This window comes from Apus apus, chromosome 1, assembly GCF_020740795.1.
Source record: "Apus apus isolate bApuApu2 chromosome 1, bApuApu2.pri.cur, whole genome shotgun sequence".
Lineage (NCBI taxonomy): Eukaryota > Metazoa > Chordata > Aves > Apodiformes > Apodidae > Apus > Apus apus.
Window position 1 is genome coordinate 14,879,945 of NC_067282.1, and position 22,080 is coordinate 14,902,024.

Genomic DNA, 22,080 nt, shown 5'->3' on the forward strand with positions numbered 1-22,080 from the left:
AATTGAATTTTTAATCAAATGCAGACTTAGTGGAGGTATATAAGTTTATTTTCATTATATTTGTTGCACTTTTGAGGGGGCAGTTTTCAGAACATAATAAAGTTTAAAAAACTTCAGTTTAGGAAGGGAATGAAGAAGAGCTCTGGAGCAGCTTAGGTGAGACTATATGAAATCTAATATTCAACTGAGATAGTAACATACAGAAGTGAAAGAGGGAAAATGATCAAAGTCTCAAAATATGCCTAATTTAATATCGGTAGCATAATAAAGTATTTAATGTTAAAGATTAGAACCTATCTTCAGTTTCTTATGGTTAGGAAAAGTACTTCAGCAGTTCTTCGTCTTAATTCCCAAGCAGGTCATGAGGATATTTTTAAGCTGATGTGAGTTATATACATAATGGATTTTAAGGGAATGTAATAGAACATTAAATGTATAAGCTGATATCAGTATTCATGTTTAATTTTCCTATAAAAATGACAGATGGGTTGTTTTAACAAATTCTCAGGAGAAAGCATTTAAAAGAGTGATGAAATGCATATGCAATTCATAGGAGACTGTTATGTAAAGGATGGTGTTAAGGAACTTCGAGGCCTTATCTTTCAGTAAGTTTTTCATGAATTAAGACAGAATATGTAAAGGACTGAGCAAAGCCTGCAAGCTACAATGCCTTTGTTCTTTTTTTTTGTGCTATTAAATATTCCAGTAAGAAATTGCCAACTATCTTGTGCTAGTCTTACATTTTATACATACTCAAGAAACTATGGTCTCAGAAAAAAATTGAAGTGAAAGTGGTACTGTGATTTCAAGATGCATGCAAAGACAAAATACAAAGCATAACATGGCTAAATATTGTCTTTCTGACACTTTGAACAATAAGTAACTTCATTGTATACCTTTTTAATATTATGAGAGGGAAGAACTTACCTTTCATTTTTCTGTCAGTCATAAAACCAAGTATCTGTATTACTCTTTCACTTAGCTTTTCTCTTATTTTTGCTTGGTGTTTCGGTGCAGTATGAGCTAGACATGAAAAACACATGAAAGTTCTGACAAACTTGCAGTGACATGGTATGATTATGGAGGGAGATATCTAATGTGTTCTGGAAAGCAAGATGCCATGTGAAAATTTAGAAGTTTATTTAATCTGAAAAAAGTGAAAACTATTTGTTATTTTAAGAAGAAATATTTCAGAGGAAGTAAAATCTGATTTTGCCTTTAATGAATCACTAGAAATTAAAATAATGACTTTTTTTTTTTTTTTACCAAAGGCCAGGGTTTTTTTCTTTTAGCATTTTGTAGAATTCTCCAATAAAGGTTTAAATTTAGAATCACAGAATGTTTGGAGTTGGAAGGGCCCTTAAAGATCATCAAGTTCCAACTCCCCTGCATGGGCAGGGACACCTTTCACTAGAACAGGCTGCTCAGAGCCCCATCCAACCTTGCCTTGAACACCTCCAGGAATGGAGGTCCCACAACATCTCTGGGCAGCCTGTTCCAGTGTCTCACAATTTCATAACTGGAACTCAGTGCAGCATCTTGTCACATGTCAGGCTGACAGTTTCAGAACACATAGCAAAATATTTTTTGTAATAATCTTCATACAAATTTAGATTTGCAAAATGCTACCATCTCTTGGAATTATTTTAATGAATCTGGATTTTCAGTGGCTGTAATGGAATGGAAGTTAGTAATAAAAATGTCAATGTGAGAGCAGCAGTACCTGTTAGACTCTGAGTTACTCTAGATTTACACATAGAATTACATTTATTTTGGTTTTATTATTTATCTGTATTTAATTTCCTTCTAAGTTGATGTAGTCTTACCAAAGCAAGAGCTGTACCTGGCAGCATGGTTTATAGTACCCAATATAGTCTGCTTACTCTGAGTACACTGCTGCTTTTTATATTGACACATTAACAAAAATTCTAAAAGCAGTGATTCTGCTAAGTGAAGATTTTTCACAAATTCCAGTACTTTTGAAGTAGCTGAATAGATGGAATTGTCTTAGAAGAGTGGTGCCTTTATTGAACATGTCAGGAAAATACTGAGAGTATCATTACAGTTTTGATCCAAGGTCAGAAAAGGAGGAGTACCTGAAATTCTTCAACGCTAACAAGGTCAACTGAAGTATTATGAATTAAACAAATAATATGTTGTTATAACTTAATAGTTTCCCAGAGTTTATTAACTGCACTTCCCTTGTTCTTTTTTAGAATTCTAACCTGATTCATCAGAAGGTGTCTCCTCCTGTGGAGCAACAAGGATCTCCAATCTTATCATTCATTACTCTGGAACAATTCAATGCCATTCGCCTTGTGCAAAGTGTACATCAGTCACTTGCTTCTTTAAGTAAAGTCATCAGAGGTACCTCATTACTGAGTTCTGAAGTCCAAAGACTAGCAAGTGCTCTGCTAAATCAGAAGGTAAGAAATTTTTTCATGAATTTGCACTATAAGCAATAAAAAAAACAAGGAAACCAAACAAAATTCTCATATGTATTTTCATGCCACCATTTCCTCTAAGTTTTTTTTTTCTAAAATGGAGTTGTTTCACTTCTAGAGACTCTGAAACAGAACCGTGGTTCTGTTAAAGCATTTTTATCTCTCACAAGCATGTGTTCAGTGCATCCTGATGTATTGAACAAAGTGTTATTGGCATTTCATCTGCTTACTTACCCCTTGCCTTGACAGAGATCACTTTATTGGATTGTGACCATAAAGCAATCTATTTAGTAGCTCTCCAGGGAGGCTAATGCCACACTCTGCATGGCAGCTAAACCTCACTATATTTATCATCTTAAAGTTATTTGTTTTAATGTATTTCTAGACAATGTTCTAGTTTAGTGCGGTCATGTTATGTGACACAAAGGACTGTTTTTAAAAACTTATGTTTTAAAGCACCAAGACTACAGCTCTTTTAAGATTATAACACGTGAAGAAACTGCTAGATTACTAATAGAAATGTGAAACTCCATAAACGTATGGCTTGTAGTGGTTTCAGCAATGTGCCTTATCGTGCAAAATTGGTATGTTAGTGTACATCTGAAATATGCTTCCATACTAACAATTAGCTACGCTATTACTTTAAACTTAGAGTAATTTAGAGTGATAGATTAGCAACATTAGCTGAATGACTTCTAAATGATAGATTGGTGAGTTGCCTGTACATACCTAGCAAATACATATCTAGCAAAAGAGTCTACGAAAAAGCAAGGATAATAGTTTCAAATGCAAAGAGTTTTCAAGAAATTACAATTATGCAAAAAGTCTGCAGTTCACTGTTCTTTATTAATTGTCTTGTATGTATTCTAGTTTATTCAATTAATTATTAATTAATGTCCATGGATCAAGATATTTTCTGTTTTTTATCTATAAAAGATGCACATGAAGCATTTACTTTGAAAGGTACTTTTTCCTATGAACTTCTGTAATCAAGTTCTGAAAGTCTGTTCAGCACATATGCTATTAGACTTTGAAACTCATTGAAAATGCAACTGTAAATATTAAACAGTATAAACTCTTTATTTGGATCAGCATCTTCAGTGTTGTGCAGTATATTCTGGATAATGTTGTACATCAACTCTCTGTCACGTAAGTAACAGAATCTTGCAGAGTCAGTGTCAGTTTGTTTTACAAATTCCTGTGGAGTAAGTACAATTGATGTTTTTATCCTTAAGGAGGAATTCTAACAGAGACTATTTTAAGCCTTGCTTTTTAAAGTCAATGATAATTTTTTATGGGGAAGTCTTGCAGGATTTCATTCTCAGGTGTTGTTCTGGAAACACTTCAAGAGGATAAGTAAATAATCATGCATAGGAATTGTACCAGGTTCATTTCACCAGAGTCACACATGTTCAAGTCTGAGGAGGCAGCAGCAAAGGAGTGGGAGCCTCTGGCTGCATTTTAAAGATGGCCTTGTGCCTTTCCAAGGAAGAATCAATTTAGCCTTATTTGAAGTGTTTGCAGAACCTACTGATGTTTTCTTATTGATAAGCAGAGGTTCTTGCAAGTTTTCCATCAACACTTTGTGTCTGTGGGCCACAAAAAGAGTTAGCAGACATGCGACCTTCCTATTACTGGTTGTGTGTTTTGATTGTTATATTGCTTGTATTGCCTTTTTTCTTTGTAAATACATTTAATTATTTAATTTCATTCAAATTGCTAGCTTAAATGTAATGGTGGTTTTGAAATGGATACTTTCAGTACGTATTGTTTTTATTTTAGTGTCCTGTCACATGGCAAAGCAAGTGGGAAGGTCCAGAAGACCCTTTGCATTATCTTAGAAGTCTTGTAGCTCGAGCAGTTGCTATACAGGTAATTTAAAAGAGTCATTTTACCTCATCATACTGGTGTTCAGTGTCATGGTTTATTATGTGAATTGCACTACAGTAGACCTTTCCAAACTTAAGTCTCAGAGTTTTAGGTGTGTGAAGAGGCACGTGGAAATTTAAAGAGAGATGTAAGGGCAGCAGACTTAGTAATTTGAAGTCAGTAACTTTAAATACAGTAACATTGTTAGTTACTCACAAGAGATTTACATCTTAGATTGTAGTCATTAGTCTTTCTAATGAACTGTGGGGAAAAAGATAGATTTATTTACTCAGAGTAATCTTTACATCTAAATCAAGACACAGTCTTTAATCTGGTAGAAATACATGCGTAAAGAGATAAAGTGAAGCAATTCTAATAGAGTTAATTTAGAAATTCATAGGAAACTAGTCTTTGAAACAAATAAAGCATCTGCATTCTCCAGGCTTACAAGGGACTATAATAGCATGTGCAGAGTCTGGCAACAGTTTTGTCAATCTGCAGTCTGACCGTGAAGATAATTTTTAGTTAAGGTAAATCTATCTATACTTTGATTGACAGAAGTATATATTGTTAGATAATAGGCAGACAAATGGAAGAGTTATTTATCTAAATTAATTATTATTTAAGGAAACAGATTTCATCATGTTAGATAAACAGAGAGAAAACTGCATAAATGTTCCAGAGAGGAATGTTCTTTAGGAGGGACAGATCTTCTGTTACCTCCAGGCAATGATTACAAAGCTGCTGGGTGTGACCTTGATTAACATACTCTTGTCCAGAGGGATGTGAAGATTTCTGTGAACATTAGCATTGACTGTCAGATTCAAAAGGAAGATTTGAGGGGCACATGGTCTTTACTTTTACTCTTTTCTTTACTTTTTCTTTAAAAATTATGAAATTGATGCTTCCAAAATATTAACAAGATTCTAGTTATGCAAACCATTTCTTTTGGCTAATGTTTTATTTGTCTACATATAGCCACAAGTGGTAATGCGTGTTCAGATGTTATGTGACCATGCAACTAGAATTGAACTTGTTCCATTCTGTCTTTTGACTGACTATTACGTCATGATTATTAAAATAAGCATCATTTGTGGCTGAGTTAGTTTGTAATCTTCAAGAGTACAACAATGTCTGCCTTTATTTGGTTTTGACCAAACTGCAATTTTCCTTACTTACACTTTTTTTTTTTTTTAAATGGAAGCCTGAGAGTAGAGTTCAAGCTTCTGTGTGGAGTACACCTCCCATGTGAAGTGGAGATCATGTGACAGAGTTAAACAGGATGAAATTAGTGTAACAGATGACTTTCAACAGAGCATATTAAAAAAAACTTTTTCCATAATTTCCATATATTACTCCAGTCAATTATTGACAAATGTGCTGCATTATATTACCATCATAATAATCTTATTTCACATTGTTCAAACTGCTGGCAAAATTGAACGTTTGGATTACTCATTTTAATGAAAGTTTTTATGAAGAAGTAATTTACAATTTTAATCACTTATTTACTGTAAGAGAGGGACAGATAATTAAGGCAGAGCTTTACAGTAGATATTTAACTGTATCCTTAAGAAGTAAGTGGTGTTAGTTTTTTTGCTAGTGATGATAGAAAGTACTGACAGATAACCAGATACTGGTTCTTCTAATTTGCATGGGTTTTTGAAGTGTCAAATATGTAATATAGTTGCATTTGAAGCAATCTCTAATTATACATTATCAATCTGGTTTGCTTTTCAAGCTTCTAGTCAGATCACATCTGAAATACAATTTCTGTGGTTTTATTTTTCTATGTATTTTACCAGACTGTTGCTTATTTCTAATTATGTGTTTCAGCTGAACATTTTTTTCCTTAAATGTGATTCTGATTCATGTTTGTGCATATTACATGAAGATTTTTATTAGCCTTGATTATTTTTTAATTAACTTTGCTTTTTGTGACTTTTCATTATTGATTTTATTAGTGTAATTTATAATTAGTTAATTCTAGATTTAGTATTCAGAATTCAGTAGAAGCTTCAATAAAGATTTTCTTATAACTCTGACAGTTATATTCAGGTTTATATTGAAATAAAGGCCATATTTTGAATTGTTTTTGTTTACATGACCAACTCCATCTTGATGTTGTTTTGGTTATTACTCATGCTTCCCTCTGTTTCATTCACTATAAAATATTGACTTCTACCTTCACCATTTAAGACAGGTTTTATTTAGACATTTTTCAAGCTGAAAAAGGGAGATATTAAAAGTTTGCATCTACTAAGGATGCACTAAGTATCTATGGAGGTAATTAGTTAGAGGCTACTTTGTCAAGATGTTTGCTGGTAGTGCAGAAAGAAATAGCAGCACCTGCGTTGTTACAGACATTTAATGGGGATGGGGAGGAACCCAAAGTATAGACCAGATGGCAGAATAATTACAGCAGAATTTACAGAAGTGGAAAGATGTTCTGAGACCATTACACAACAACAGACAGAAAAACAACAGGTGTTGCATTTCTCAGGTCTGAATTCAAAAGCAAAATAAAAAAAGGAAATCTGCCTTAGTGTATGAACACATCACTATATGCAAAACATAACAGAGCCATGTTTTTCTGTGTATTATGTTGTGGTGATAGAGCTGATGAAAATACATGCTTTCTTCCCAGGTGCAATTCCTGCCATTTGGAAGTTATCTTTTGCTTTAAATAAAAGGGAAAATTCTGTGTATTGAACACTTTTTTATGATGAAGAGTTCTTAGTACTTTCAATTAGCAATGCTGGCATTGAACTTTACAATATTGTGTTTCAGCTTGTTTGTCTGCAGTGATTTCCTTGCTGTCAACATAAAGATTTGAAGCTTATGAATCATCATAGATTCTGTTGGTTCCAATTCTTGGTCCTTATACTCCCAGTTTCCTCATGGTGGCACTTTAGATGTATTCTGTTGTTTCCCTCTCTCATGGCCCTTGATTATAGTTCAGCAATAATATACATCAGTGTATGATGGAATTTAAGTCCATCCCAAACTTTAGATAAGTCTCTTCTTGTGGCTATGGATACCAGCAGGAGAGAGAGAGGTGACCCAGAACAACAGCTATTAGGAGGCAAAACAGCAGCCCAGGAAAATGTGAGATGGATATCAGCATTGAAAAAATGTTTCAGGTCAACAAATTAGAGCTCACTTTTTGTTACCACAAGAACTAAATGAAGAGTTTAATTCCATTTCTTAAAAAAACCCCACAAAACAGACCACTTATTCCAACAGGACTTTGTATTTTAAGTGAAAATACTTATTTCATTCTTTTGGACTGGGCTGCTTTTAAGTCAGCTTAAAAACAGTTCTTCCTTTGGATGGCTGTTTGGTCTAACAGCTGTTAAGAGGCTTACAGTGCACATGGAAAATGAAGACTGTTTGACCTCAGAATCATAAACACTACTTTCAGGGTTCTAATTAAGGAAATGTTTATGAATACTGACATTTTTTTATTGCATAATTTGTGAAAGTTTTTGTTGAAAATGTGTGTTTATCTATGAAGTCCTCCTAATATAGTATATAAACAAGTTATATTTCATTTTTATCAAAAGACTTATACGTATCTCTCTGGGAAGCTGTTATGTCATGTCTCCTCTTATCCTGAGGGAAATCTAGGCTAGTAATAGTTTCTTGCAATACCAGTTTGACCTCCTAAGATAAGCTATTTGTGGATGCCCCATCCCTGAGGTGTTCAAGGCCAGGTTGGATGGGGCTTGGAGCCAGCCTGGTCTAGTGGGAGGTGTCCCTGCCCATGGCAGGGGCATTGGTCCCTTCCAACTCAAACCATTCTATGATTCTATAAGTAGTCCCAGTTAGTCTTCATAGCTTTTCAGTTTTTTCTAATAGATTGCTTCAGCAGATTTTACAACAGGGACAATAGCTTAATGCTTTGTCTTTTATAGCTTTGGCAGTAGCTGATTCAGATGGATTAGGTTGGCTGCATTCTCGACCTTGAAGTTGTTCCTCTCACCTCTCTATTTGACCAGCTGTTACCTAGGTGTCTGTACAGCGCAGAATACTTCAGATTTAGTGTTCTAATATTAAAGCACAAAAGTTATTAAAATATTCTGTTTTAAATCCACCCATTCCATTCTTTTGATTCAAATGTCCACCTTATTTTGAAGAATTATCATTTTTCTGTTGCTTTTCTCAACTTCTCTTGTGGTGTCATGCATATCAAAACAAAAATACAACTGCAGCCTCAGATTTTTTGCTAAGAAACTGAGACTTAATTGGCTTCCACTGCTCATGTTGAAGCATGACTTCACTTTGTTTACAATTTTACAGCCAGGAAGCATCTTTCAAGACCTTTTATCTAAGTGATAACTTCTTGGTAAAAATAGGAAATTTGCAAGTACTACTATAAAAATGTGGATATTTTCTTTGTCTCTCATGTTTGATGCTCTGATAGACCCAGGTTTTGTATTGTTTCTCTTTTTAATCACTGTTTCAGTTAGACTGTTTGGATTCAATAGTGGCTGGTGTAAAGCAGTAGTACTTTATGAAAGTAAGCCAGCCAAACACAAGGCCACATGGAATATGAGATGAAGGTATCAGAGTTACCTGGGTCATAGGAGTTGTCCTCTGAAATGAGGTCTGGTTTCCAAGGAAGCTAAAGCAAAAGCTGAAATGTTTTTTATGCTCAGAGAGTTTGTGTACTCTTGTGACTTGTCTTGATGCATGGGTGCCAGAGACGGATTCCTTGAGTTTTCTTTTTAGTTCTGTGCACCAATTCAAAACTTTACTTTCCAGAAGTACTGAAATCACTAATTCTTGTAGTAAAATAATTCTTTTTCTGCAGAATACTGTGGATTTTCACACTAAATCTGTAACATTTTTTGGTTGTTGGTGATCAAGGATTATCTTGAGTTTTGGGAAGGAAATATCTTTATGCAAGGAAGAACAATTTAAAAAGGTAGCATTGGAAAAAGAAAGATGTCTCTGCTCTCATTTTGTTTACTTTCATTGTGAGTTCTGGAAGTTTAATCTCAATGTAGTTTAGATGCCCTGTTAAATTGAAACATTCACAAGTTATAAGATTTTCTATATGAGGTTTAAATGTTTTGAAAAGTTACCTGTTTTTACAGAATTCAACTCCTGCTGATTAGAATCTCAGAATTATAAGCATGTTTTGGGAAAATGACTATTTTTTTAATTATTAAATACTACCTTGTGAGCAGAAGTTTGAGCAGCATCCTTTATTATACCACTAACCAGCTGTTCAGCTCTCTGGTGGTAGAATATCGATTGCAGAAGCTGATCACTCAGAAGATTTTTATAAATGTTGTGTAAAAAGAAGAAAAACGCAGGTCATTGTGCGTTTTCTGAGAAATTACTTTACTTTAAGTAAAATTATCTTCTTTTCCAACTTCTGCTGAATTTTGAAAGAACTAGATTTAGAGTTCTGTATTTCTCTTATGGTTGCAAGTTAGCATTTATATACTCCATATACCTATCTTTGAAAGAGCCTCCATATAGCTGAATTGTAAATGGTAACTTTGTTTCATATTGTACTCCTGTACAGATATATATATAAAAATATATATATATACTTAAATTTTCAGAGCTGTTAAAGTTTCAGAGCTGTCATCTCAAATCAAGTTTGTGAAGGCAAAACTTCATGAAAGTAATTCTTGACTAAATCCTTGTTTATCTGTTGTGCTTGCAGTACTTTTACTCTTGGGAATTCACATTCAAATAAAATAACCAGTGCAGGATGCAGATGCACTCAGCAACTCTGTTATCATGACTGTATTTTAGCACTGGACTAAACTCAGAGACATTCTGGTTTGGGTTTTTTGGGTTTTTCTGGGTCTTAGTAGAGCTCTTGGTGTGGTCTTTGTCTCCAAATGTTCAATAAGGTAAATAATTGAGGAAACAAACCACAAAACCTGGAGTCAAAGGAGATGAGACCCTAGGAGTGACAGGAAGCCTAGATCCCCATTTTATGCATGAAGGTGTGGCTTGAAGACACGAAGGGTAAATAACCTCCTGCTTTATAGTATGTTTCCCAGTGTATTTGACTGAGTACTATAAATAACAATGTAATTGAAACATGTGCCCTTAAATGTGTAAGAGCAGATTTGCAGTCAGTGACATTTTTATATTGTTATTTCCACATAGTGACTCTTAACTGAGAATCATGATCCACTGAGGAATCTGTTCTTTACATCTGAGCTTGAGTTCTAAAATTCCCATCAGGTTTGTACTGTTGTACAGTATTGTGTGTGCTTTCTCTTTCCCAGACAATGTATTATCTTACAAGTTCTCTTTTAATACCATTTTCAGTGTCATTTCTAATATTTCATGATCCCATATGATAACTTTAATCAACTGAAATTACCTACTTATCAGTCAACATGCAGTGAATAATTTAGACCTAAACCAAATATTAGTAATTATTCTGATATGCAGATTATGAAATGAGAAAAAATATTTATTTAGACATGCATATTTATGTATTTTATTCTCATCAAACTGAGATAATTGGTAATTTGAATAGATCAACAGAAGAATCCATCAAGTAAAAAATACTGTAAGATATTACTAGAATAATAAAATGTGTTGCATATTGGCTGCAAATTTCATAAAAATGTGTCACCCGAGATAACATGATACCATATAAATGCAAAACCCTTAATGAGCATATTAAAGGTCAAAGGGAATTGTTCATTCTTCCTATTCTGCTCTTTTGAGGGCACATCTGAAGCATATGTCAAATTTTTAGCAGTTTGGTTGAATTAAACATGACCGAGGTTGCCTAGAGAGTTTTCTGGAATCTACACTTTTGGAGATACACAAAGTAAACAATGCCCTGAGCAACCTAAACTGACATTGAATTTGGCTCTACTTTGAGTTGTGGTTTGATCAGATGACTTTCAGATGTCCCTATGTTTAATTTTATGACTAATTTATTTCTATAGCAGAAATAGTTTTAAAACTAAAACCATTCTAACTAAAAAAAAAAATTAAAAAAAACCCCAAAAAATCATTTTAAAATAAAAACCAAAACAGTGTGCTGTTTAACAAAACATGCAACATTTTTTTTCCCTATGTGACTATAATGTCTGGTTCTCTGGATTACTTCCTAAGACCAGGTTTGAATGAAGTTTCATGCCATGCTATTTCACTTAGCTCTCAAGTGTGACAGAAGTTCTGAAAGAGACGTACAGCCTTGTTGAAGAGTTGTTCTCTTGGGGTTGGCCACAATATAAAAAAAAATCCCTTTCTGGTTTAAAGAAAGGCTTTACAGCCTTCAAATATCTCATATGCTGTACTTGAGGTACTTTTATTCTAGATGCCTTGACTTCGTAGAAACAAACAATCCATACCAACTGATTATACCAATTAAAAAAACCCCAAAACCCTTAATTAATTTCTGTGCAAACATAAAGTTATGCTTTGTTGAACAACCCATTGGATAGTCTGAGCAGTAATCCCACATTGCAGTGTTCTGTTCAGTGGAGTATAAGTAGCTTTAGCAGGAGCCAGTGCGTCGTGTCCCAGGATGCCACGTTGCAGGCCTGGCCATGCAATCATACAGGTCCTTTGTTTAGTCTTGGATTGTGTCAGCCACTTTTTCCATTCTGTGATCTTGTAGAAAAATAGATTTCCTTCGTTGCCTTTGCTTTGGGATATGTACCCCACAGAGTTAAACAATTTCTGATTAGATTGCTTTAGTGTGTTTGATAAACATCGCATACATATCTGGGAGTTAGGTTAATACTTAGTAGTTGCTAATGGGGGAACATTTTTTTTCCCTAGTAACTCTGAATCACTCTAAAAATAGTGGAAAAACAGAAATGTTGAGGGTTTCTGGCTATGCATATTCATATAACACTGAATATGGTTTTCCATCTAGGCACAGAAATGAAATCTCTTCTGTAGTTATTCATATGATTTTCTCTTTCAATAAAAGTTCTCTCTTGGGACCACACCAACAGAAAAACGGAGTAGAAGAGAATACCTTTGAAATAAATTAAAACAGGTGAAGGAATGGTACTTGATTCATTGTAGAGGAGTTCTGTGATCCTAAAGTTGTATAAATGGCAATTTGAAAATCTGGAAGCCTCTTTATTCCTTCCACTGTTCAATATGAGGTGCTCATTTAACTTTGGGATTGTAGAAAATAAGAAAGGCTTTATCCGAAAATGAAATGGATACTTTCTGGATGTTGAGATATATTAAAAAGTATTATTTAAACCACCTGAGACTGCACTTAAGAGTTAAATTTTTTGTAAAAAATATTTACAAAAATCCTGTTATTATACTGAACAGGACCTCATATTAATTGAAATTTGGAATTACTCTGCTAGGAATTGCTTTGCAAGCATTTTGGGTGTTACTGATAAGTTTTTATATTATATTTGCAATCATCTTATGCTAAATTAATCTATATTGGACATTTCAGGCTCAGATTTCTACTTTCATTGTAATAAGAAAGATTCAGGAAATATGGCTTGGAAGGGACCTTTAAAGGCCATCCAATCCAGCCCCCCCTGCAGTGTGCAGAGATCTTTTTAACTTGACCAGGTTGCTGAGAGTCCTGTCAAGCCTGACCTTGAATGTCTCCAGGGATGGGGCCTCCACCACCTCTCTGGGCAAACTGTTCCAGTGATCCACCACCCTCATATTAAAGAACTTCTTCCTAACATCTAATCTAAATCTACCCTGCTGTAGTTAAAGACCATTGCCCCTCATCCTATCACTACATGCCCTTGTATACAGTCCCTCCCCAGCTTTTCTGTAGGCCCCCTTCAGGTACTCAAAGGCCACTGTAAAGTGTCCTAAGACCCTTCTCCTCTCTAGAGTGAACAACCCAAACTCTCTCAGCCTGTCTTCATAGGGGAGGTGCTCCAGCCCTCTGATCATTTTTGTGGCCCTTCTCTGGACTTGTTCCAACAGGTCCATGTCCTTCTTGTGTTGAGGGCACCAGAACTGTACACAGTACTCCAGGTGAGGTCTCATGAGAGCAGAGTAGAGGGACAGAATCACCTCCCTTGACCTGCTGGCCACACTTCTTTTGATGCAGCCCAGGATGCAGTTGGCTTTCTGGACTGCAAGTGCACACTGTTTACTCATGTCCAACTTTTCATCCCGTAGTACCCCAAAGTCCCTTTCCACAGGGCTGCTCTCTATCACATCATCTCCCAGCATGTATTGCTAAGGAGGATTGCCCAGGTTCAAGACTTTGTTGAACCTCATGAGGTTCATATGGGCCCACTTATCTAGCTTGTCCAGGTTCCTCTGGATAACATCCTGTCCCTCTGGTGTGTTGATTGCATCACCCTGGTTGATGCCATCTGCAAAATTGCTGAGGGTGCCCTCAATACCACTGTCTGTATCATTGATGTAGATATTAAACAGCACTGGTCCCAGTATGGACCCTTGAGGGACACCACTTGTACATCCAAGGGACATCACATAGCCACCTAAGATCAAGAAGTCAACCCACTTTACACCACTTTGACAAATTAATCAATATATGTTTTTATTGGAGTTGGAATAGGAAAGGGAATTGAAGATATGTGCTGCTTTGTGGACCCAAAGAGGAGAGGAAAGTGGACCTAAAAAGCCATGCTCCCCCTGAGTGTGATGGGATGACTTTCTGACACCAACCCCACTTGGGATAATTAATTTGATTAATCAAACGTTGCATGTTGTGAACGCCCCTCACAGAGGATCAGCCATCTGCTGGACTGAATTTTCAAGAGGGACAAACCAATTAATATCTTAACATATCACTACGCCCACAAAGAGACTACAAATGCATAGTAAAATACAACGATGCGTTTACTGTGTACTTATAGTTTGGGCGACAAAATTCAGGAAAGGCATTAATTTTGTATTTGAGGATCAGTGTTTGTCTATTCTTTGAGCACCAATTTCTCATAAAGGTAGTAGGCGCTGAGTAAGAGAAACAAAGGTAAAAATAGGGAAGAATGTAATTAAGAGCCCAGTGGAACACTCTCTTCAATGAGGTAGCTGCTGTGAGTGTGAGGCCTTTACTTTCCTGGGGTAAGGAACAGAAAGATGAAGGTAAGGAAAGGGATAGCTTTCATGTCCTTACAAATCATGGCGCTGCCACAGAAGCTGCAAGAAGCACCGTCTTCTTGCAGGCACAGGCAGACTGCTGCGAGGCAGGGCTCACTGGAACCCTGCGTTCGTCTGTCTTCAGTGGCTGGTAATTTCAGTTCTTACATATGAGCTCTTTCATTAGAATCACTCACCCAAGAGTCACAGCTCTTGTAGATCACGTGTAGCAATTTCAGCTTCTCTTCAGGCCACATGTAGATGTTGTTTGGAGGCTTTGCCCTCCGCAGAGCAGTTGTGCTGCTCGCTGTGTTGTAGGATCCGCTCGCTGCGTTCAGGAGGCCACACGCCACCGCCCAAGGAGAGACACCAGAGAGGAGACAGATCCCAGCCTATCTCAGGTGCTGCAATTTATCCTTCTTCGGAGGGTGCACCTTGGTTCCTGTTTGGTGTGGTTTTGGATGCCAGTCATTTGCATACTGCAAAGTCCTGTCACTAGCCAGGAACAGTTCTCTTAACATCCAGTCGGGAGCCGGTGAGTGCGGCTGCTGCCGTGCTGCTTTTTTACTGCCTCACAGCCTGTCCCTCAGGTGTTCTGCAGTGTCCTTGCCAATGTCCTTGACAGGTTGGGGGACAGCCATTTTATGATTTCTAATCTACACTGTCCTCAAAGAGGCATAGTTCATTTCAGGAGGAGTGGTCCCTGACAAGATACTCTAGCTAATATGTTACAGAATTTCTCTTTTATGAGAAACATCACTTCAGTCTTTCTGCAGCTTAGCATAAAGTTCCTTGCCTTCAATACCTGATCTCTTCCAAGCATTTTGGTAGTGGCAGTGACAAATGATCCATTTAATAGAGTGTTGTTGTCTTTTGAGACTATAGGACTTCATTAATATGCTGCTATGTGATCATGTAAGATGCATTGTATTGTAATTTTTATTGCGTTTAAAGCTGAAATTACTTATTAAACAGCTGTGAATGAGCTATGTCTTCAGCTTTATGGAGAACAGTACAAGTAATTAAACACTTTGTTTTTGTGATCTAATGAAAGTTTTTGTTATTGTGTATTTACTAGTGCTACTTAATTATATGAGTTCAGAATCAATATCACCCATACTGGTCTTTTAATTGGGTGGAATATAAGCATCTGTGTTCCTGACAGTTTCTCTCTAGCAATCGAATTAAAAGTTTATTTGATGACAGCAATACAATGGTTATATTAAATACAAGTTGAAATTATTATGTCTACTTTTATTACACAAAAACGTTTACAAAATCTGTCCTAGCCAGAATGCAGATACTGCTATATGATAAGAGAGATTGTTATATGAAGTCATTAAAAAAATCATGCAGACAAGAGTCATTAACTGTGTACATTTAGCTAATGGAAATGGAAAGCAAAAATCTGATTCATAACCATTTGGTTTGAGGGCTCATAATCGGTGATGTGACAGATAAAAAGATCACAGATTAAATGTTTTACCATGGTGGAAACATTATGGAGATGTGTCTAATACACTGACAAAATAATATTCACTGAGAGATATTTACTTGTATTTTGGATGATTTTATCACTTCCTAGTTGCTTCTATGGAATTATTGCTCTGTCAGCATTTCAAATACTTTTGAAACAAGATATGGATGTCTTCAGGTGCATTTTATAATGAGAATGTAGCTTCCAAGATTTTTTTTGTTCAATGATTGGAGTAATTTCAAAATCTTCCAGTAGCTGTTATTCAAAAAGGAGCACCATTTGTCTTTCTCTGGTTTGCGATAACGTGGAATCTTAGTCTCTGATTATCTTTTGGCTTAGTGTTAAATGTTCATCTTTCTGTGCAGGACCATATGGCTTGCAGCTGCTTATAGAGAAGCTGATACAGTAATTTAATGTTTATACTGCAGTGCCATAGTCCAGACTGTGACTCTACCACATAAAGAAGTTGTATCAAACATGTACAGTATCAGTGTTGCAAAGTGGACTGTTGCATAACCACTCAGGTACCTAAATAATTCCTCTGAAGACAACAGATTCTTTGGTCTGAGATTGTTAGTGTTTTGAGGATCAAACTCAGATTTCATTCCTTGAGACTCACAGAATCATAGAATGGTTTGGGTTGGAAGGGATCTGGGCTGGAAGGGTTGGATAAACCAGATGGCTGATCATGATTGCAAAGTGTAGTGTGTGTCTCTTTTCTCATGTTGGCACAATAATGCATCACATTAATGGGAAATCCCAAGCTTGTTGTTCCTAATAACGGGCTTCATAGCTGCATGTAAGACAGGGTGAAAGAAGTAGGTTGGGGCATGTGTTCTCTAAGGATAGTTGAGACCAATTATTCCTCCCACCTCTATTAGTTTCATTGCCAAATATAACAGAGGCCAGTTTTTATCTTATCAGAAATTCTGTGAATTCATGTCTCAAACTAATAAGCTAAAAATGGCAGCATCAACCTAATGTTAAGAGATTTTTTTTTTTTTAAATCGTGTTGATAAGTACTTATAAAAACACTTACTGCAGATTGAAAAACAAATGTTCCTTGAATTTAACATGCAATTTACACAAAAGAATGATCTGAAAGCATCCTTGAAAGAAATGCATTTATTTGCCTGAACTTAGTAAAGCAAAGACAGTAATTACAGCAATTTTCTTGGAAAACATAAACTCTTATGTTAGTAAAGGTAAAATAGGATTTCATCAGAATGTTAGAAACTTGATAAAACTTTCATTGTACAATGTGAGCGACACTGTACAAAGAATGGAACAAGAGTTTTTTAAAATGGATGAGGCACATTACACATAAACTCTTGGTTTTCTTTATACTTTTTAATGGTTTTAATTTTCTGTTTACCATTGTGAGATTGTTGAAATTAATACGAATCTTGGAGTTTACAGGATATGTACACAAACATTTTTCACTAATCATACTAATTGACAAACCCACATTAATTAAAAATGTTGAAAAATCTGGCCATAACTCAGGATTCTTTGTTTCCCCCTTTCTTTTCTTTTTCTTTTTTTTTTTTTTTCCTCTTTTAGAATTGGGTAGAAAAAGCAGAGAAACAGAAACTACTGTCAGACACCCTTGATCTATCAGAGCTGTTTCATCCAGACACATTTCTCAATGCCTTACGCCAGGAGACTGCAAGGTGAGGGAAAAATAATCTACCTATTTATGTGTTCTAATGTGCCATTGTTCCCTATGCATGAAGCTGGTTATTTCATTTTCGGGACACAGATCCAAACTTATGTCAATTGCTGTCATCAGTCATCTCTCTCTTATTACTTGCACTGAAGCAGAATAGCTGTGACATTCTTGTTTAAATGCTGATTTTTTGTCTTTTAGATAAAATTAAAAATGTCTTTCTTCAAAGTGAAACTTAGTATTATAAGGTACACATGGAAAATACATTAGGTTTTGTTATTTTTCTTCTTTTTTTTTTGTTGTATTTTATTTCCTTTTATTCTATGTCTCTAAGATTTACTGTATATATGTTTCACTTGCAGAATAATGAGCTGTTCTGTGGACAGCCTTAAATTTACAGCATCATGGAAAGGGCGAATACAGGATGGCCAACTGCAAGTTAAGGTATTTTACTTGGATGTTTTACTAGAAGTTTACAAGGAAGTTTTATTAGCATAGTCCAAGTCATCTGTCCATAAGTGTTCTGGAAAACAAGCTGCAGACACATGGTGTACCTGAGATACAGATGCTGGTTAATGGTACACAGCTACAGAAATCATAGTACAAAAATTCTGCAGAATTTTTGGAGAAGGAGAGCAGTTATCTTTTTACCCCTCCCTAGTCACAATACTTATTTAAAATTTAAACTTACTCTGGCTGCATTCTCTTCAACCACCTCTTAGATAGAAATTGAATCTGCAGTTCCACTAGTCGATATATAACAATTGTCCAGAAAAACTTGTGGCATGCAGCAGGAGGAAATAATACACATGTAAATCTCTCTGTCTAAGGTCATCTCTTATTGTTGGTGGAAACACTGAAATAAGACTTCTGAGGTAGTAAATAAACCAAAGTAAAATATATTATGACTAGGTTTTGATAAGATAAATACCAAACAGTTTTTTTTAATGAGCACTTAGGGCTACAGCCAAGCCTTATAGTCACTACTGGTTCTATTGACAGCAAAATAGAGATGAAACCTCAAATGGTGTAGTTTCAGCATTTCAATTGACACTCACTTTGGCTGAATCTGGATCTCTCTCCACCTGTTTTATACTTAATTTTGTAGGGACTCCAGAAAATAAGTTATCTATAGCATGTCTTCCAACAGGTATGTTGATCTGATGATAATACTGCATAGTTCGAAGTGCTCTGCCCAGCACAGAGCACAACTCTTAAAATTGCACTCTTACAGAAACACAGGTAAATAATAACAGGGCACTCACTACATGCCAGTGTGCTGATGTGCAGCCAAAGCAGAGAGATTGCTAGACTAGAAAAGAGAAAGCAAGTGGGGAGGGCATCTTCTCTAGTCTGATAATTCAGGCAGACACAAGGCTGTGGGAGACATTAGGGTTGACTGCTGACACTACCTAAAATTATTAATATAGAGCATGTAAGAATTAATATTCCTAAAATATTAAGATTGTTAGACCAGAAAAGATAATTGTAAACATCCAATCTGACCTTTATACAATACAGTCTTTTGAACTTTCTTGAATTAATTCCTGTTGGAACTAGAGAACAGACTTTTGAAAATTATTCCATCTTGGTAATTAAATAAGAGTAACAGTTGCCTACTTCATTTAATGAGAAGCAAATGGAAGTGCAGACACTGGAGATAAATAAACTAAGGGATTTTTAGGGCAAATTAGTTCCCTGAGATAAACCTGCAATATGATAAACTTCAGAGCCTGCAAATCATATGTTTTGAGCTGCCAGATTTAGTCAAGACTTCTAAGTCCTTAGCAGTGAGTTAAAATTGGGTTTCACGTCTTATTCTAGTAGGCTAACTATCAGCTGCAGATGCTAGAAGCCTGGACTTCTTTAAAACTATCCTAGCATCTTTGAAAAATGTTGGAAATCAGTGTCAAATATCTGAACACCTTGCATGAATAATACTGTCTATGCATTTTCATATGTTAAAAAATATTACGATATTTAATAGTTTATAGATTGAAATAGCTGCTTGGAAACTAAAGTATTAAAGGATATTAATAAAAAATTAGTGGAAAGGGTTTTTAACAGCACTCTAATTTGGTGAATTGAATCTTCTGTATTATTTGCAAATTCATGCCATAGATTTTTGGTAATACCAGTTAGAATACACTGTTAGCAGTGTTATATGTAGGCAAAAAGGTTAACATACACTCTCTATTGCTTTACAAGAATGAGTCTCATGTTCCAAGAGGAAAAAAAATAAAAAGATTATGTTGTTTAAGGGCAAATTCTCTGGCACAGGAGTAGTAGAAGCAGTTAGGTGACTGGTTATTTTTAACAAAAGGTAAGAATCCTGTCAAGTTTGCTCACTTGATTTGAATATTATATTTTTTTCAGTAAGAGCAATATTCAGTGAACCTGTATGAGTAAGTATTCACCAGTATCTTTACAGCTCCTTTGAATCTTTGATTGTGCAGAAAGACTTAGGAACTCTTTGCTATGCTGAATATTAAGATGCTTTTCCATGAGTCCCCCCTTGTGCACAAGGAGAACTGGGAATAAACTTGCACATTAGTAAAGCTAAATACCACATGGACTGTAACTAGGGCATACAAATTTCAGTGATTCAGAAAAATCATCCTTTAAAATGTGTCTTGTTTGATAAGGATCCTCTGGATGGCACATTTAACTTGGTTCACATGAGCAGTATTAATTTAATACTGGTAAAGGTCACACATCTGCAGTTTCAATAATTCAGGCTAACATTATAGAACACGGAGCTTTTTTTTTTTTGAATGGGAACTCTAAAGAAATTTTCCATCAGCAGAATAGATAAGTCATTAAACATGTGCTGTGATGAGGTATCTGGGATCCCGTTTTATTCCACCTGACTTTAGATACCTAAATCAGAAACTGGAGATTTCCAGCTTCAGTTCATCAATAAAGACAGACATGTACCGATTCAGATCTTAAATGAGTTAAACAACTTTCATGAGACAGCTGTCTTTCTCCACTGGCAGGAGAAAATCTACAATTGCTATGGTTCTACCATACTAGTTTTGGTCAATTGCCTGAAGGTAAAAAGTGTTTTTTTTTAAAAAAGCTATCACATTTTGGAAGTTTTAATACACGTGTCACAGAGACAGCTCTCAAGAAAGAGTTAATTAAAGATTTTCCAGACTTTTTGTAAAAAATATGTTAAGTTTATACAATGCTGTAACATCAGTCATCTACTTGATTAAAGATGATATCATTGTTATATAAAAGCACCACTGTTGGTAAAGCCTCTTTCACAGAAAGTGTAATACATTAATGGAAAATCTTACATAGGAATGAAATAGAAGAAAACAAAGTGTAATCACAACAGGATGTTGTAAAAACAAGATGGAAAGTGTTAGCAAATTATAACATGTCTACTTTTCCTGGCTTAAGTTACACATGATCCAGTCAAATACATAAAATCCTCAGTGAACTGAGCCACTACAAGACATTGTATTATCTCAGTCTTGTACTTAACTGTTACTTCCTCATTGGATATCCTTCTGTCTGGCGATAAGGCTACAAAGCTATTTTTCCCGTTTAAGAATTTAGTGCATAAGCAAAGGAGATCTGTTTCCATTTCAGTTGTGTGCAGAATGAGATAACTGAAATAAATGCAAAATGTTTCTTGGCATCCTATTTTGTATGCATCTATGAATGTAGTTAGTAGTATATGTGCACAGACATACTTCTGTGTCTGCACAGATACCTTTTTTTATTCCCTTTGGAAATTTTCTTTTCATTATGATTTATTATGTTTCAGTTTAGAACATGCCTGATCATACAGCTCTTTGTAAGTTAAACTCAGATATTTCCAATCCTGCTGTTTTTTTTCCCCCTTGTCAACTTTTAGGTCTTCAGATTATATTCTCAAAGTGGTGCAAACCTGCTTTGATTTCTCTTTGCTAAGCCACATCCTTCTCCAAACTATCAGAAATCTTGTGATAAAATAATTGGTAGAATCAGTAAATAGGATTTATTTTTTCGGAAGATTTCATTTGTTGATACTGCATGGTCCTTATTCTCATGATTCAGACTGCAGTTTTAAAATGGTATCTCTCACATCCTCTGCAAGAGCCAGATCACATTATGGGCTCTTCTGAGGTTTATCAGTCTCAATTTATGCTAATGGTGCTACTTCTCTTCGTGTGACTATTTCCACTGAGAGACTTGAATCTGTACCCACATGATTGAGGGACTCTGTTTTGGGATGGGAGAGTCATGCTCAAGACCCTGAATCAATGGATATTTAATTATTCTTACGGGATATCTTTGTTGAAGGATTGGAAAAATTAGGAATGCAGATTAACGTTAAATTTAAACCTGAGATTCACACATACTTAGTATAACTTTCTTAGTCACACTGTCAGTTAGTGACTTTTTTGAAGACGTGATCTGAGATTTTTTTTCTTTGCCTTTTTATTTTAAAAGTTTTTGATGGCTTAGAATCTGTTCTAAAAATGAAATGAAGGTGGAAATCTCATTATGATCTGTATGATGAAAATACTTTTTCAGTCTCCTTGCACTTTAAAAAGATAGCATAATGACTCAGTAGT

The 22,080-nt window shown here is 35.4% G+C and overlaps 1 protein-coding gene across 2 annotated transcripts in view; it reads left to right on the forward strand.

Moving 5' to 3' along the window:
* DYNC2H1 (dynein cytoplasmic 2 heavy chain 1) overlaps positions 1-22,080 on the forward strand; it is a 156,224-nt gene that overhangs the window by 124,045 nt on the left and 10,099 nt on the right. For both annotated transcript variants that reach the window (XM_051626994.1, XM_051626984.1), the window contains 4 exons: positions 2,217-2,426; positions 4,227-4,316; positions 17,401-17,510; positions 17,869-17,950. In XM_051626994.1, coding sequence (XP_051482954.1) covers positions 2,217-2,426; positions 4,227-4,316; positions 17,401-17,510; positions 17,869-17,950 — 492 coding nt within the window. The remainder of the gene's footprint in view (positions 1-2,216; positions 2,427-4,226; positions 4,317-17,400; positions 17,511-17,868; positions 17,951-22,080) is intronic.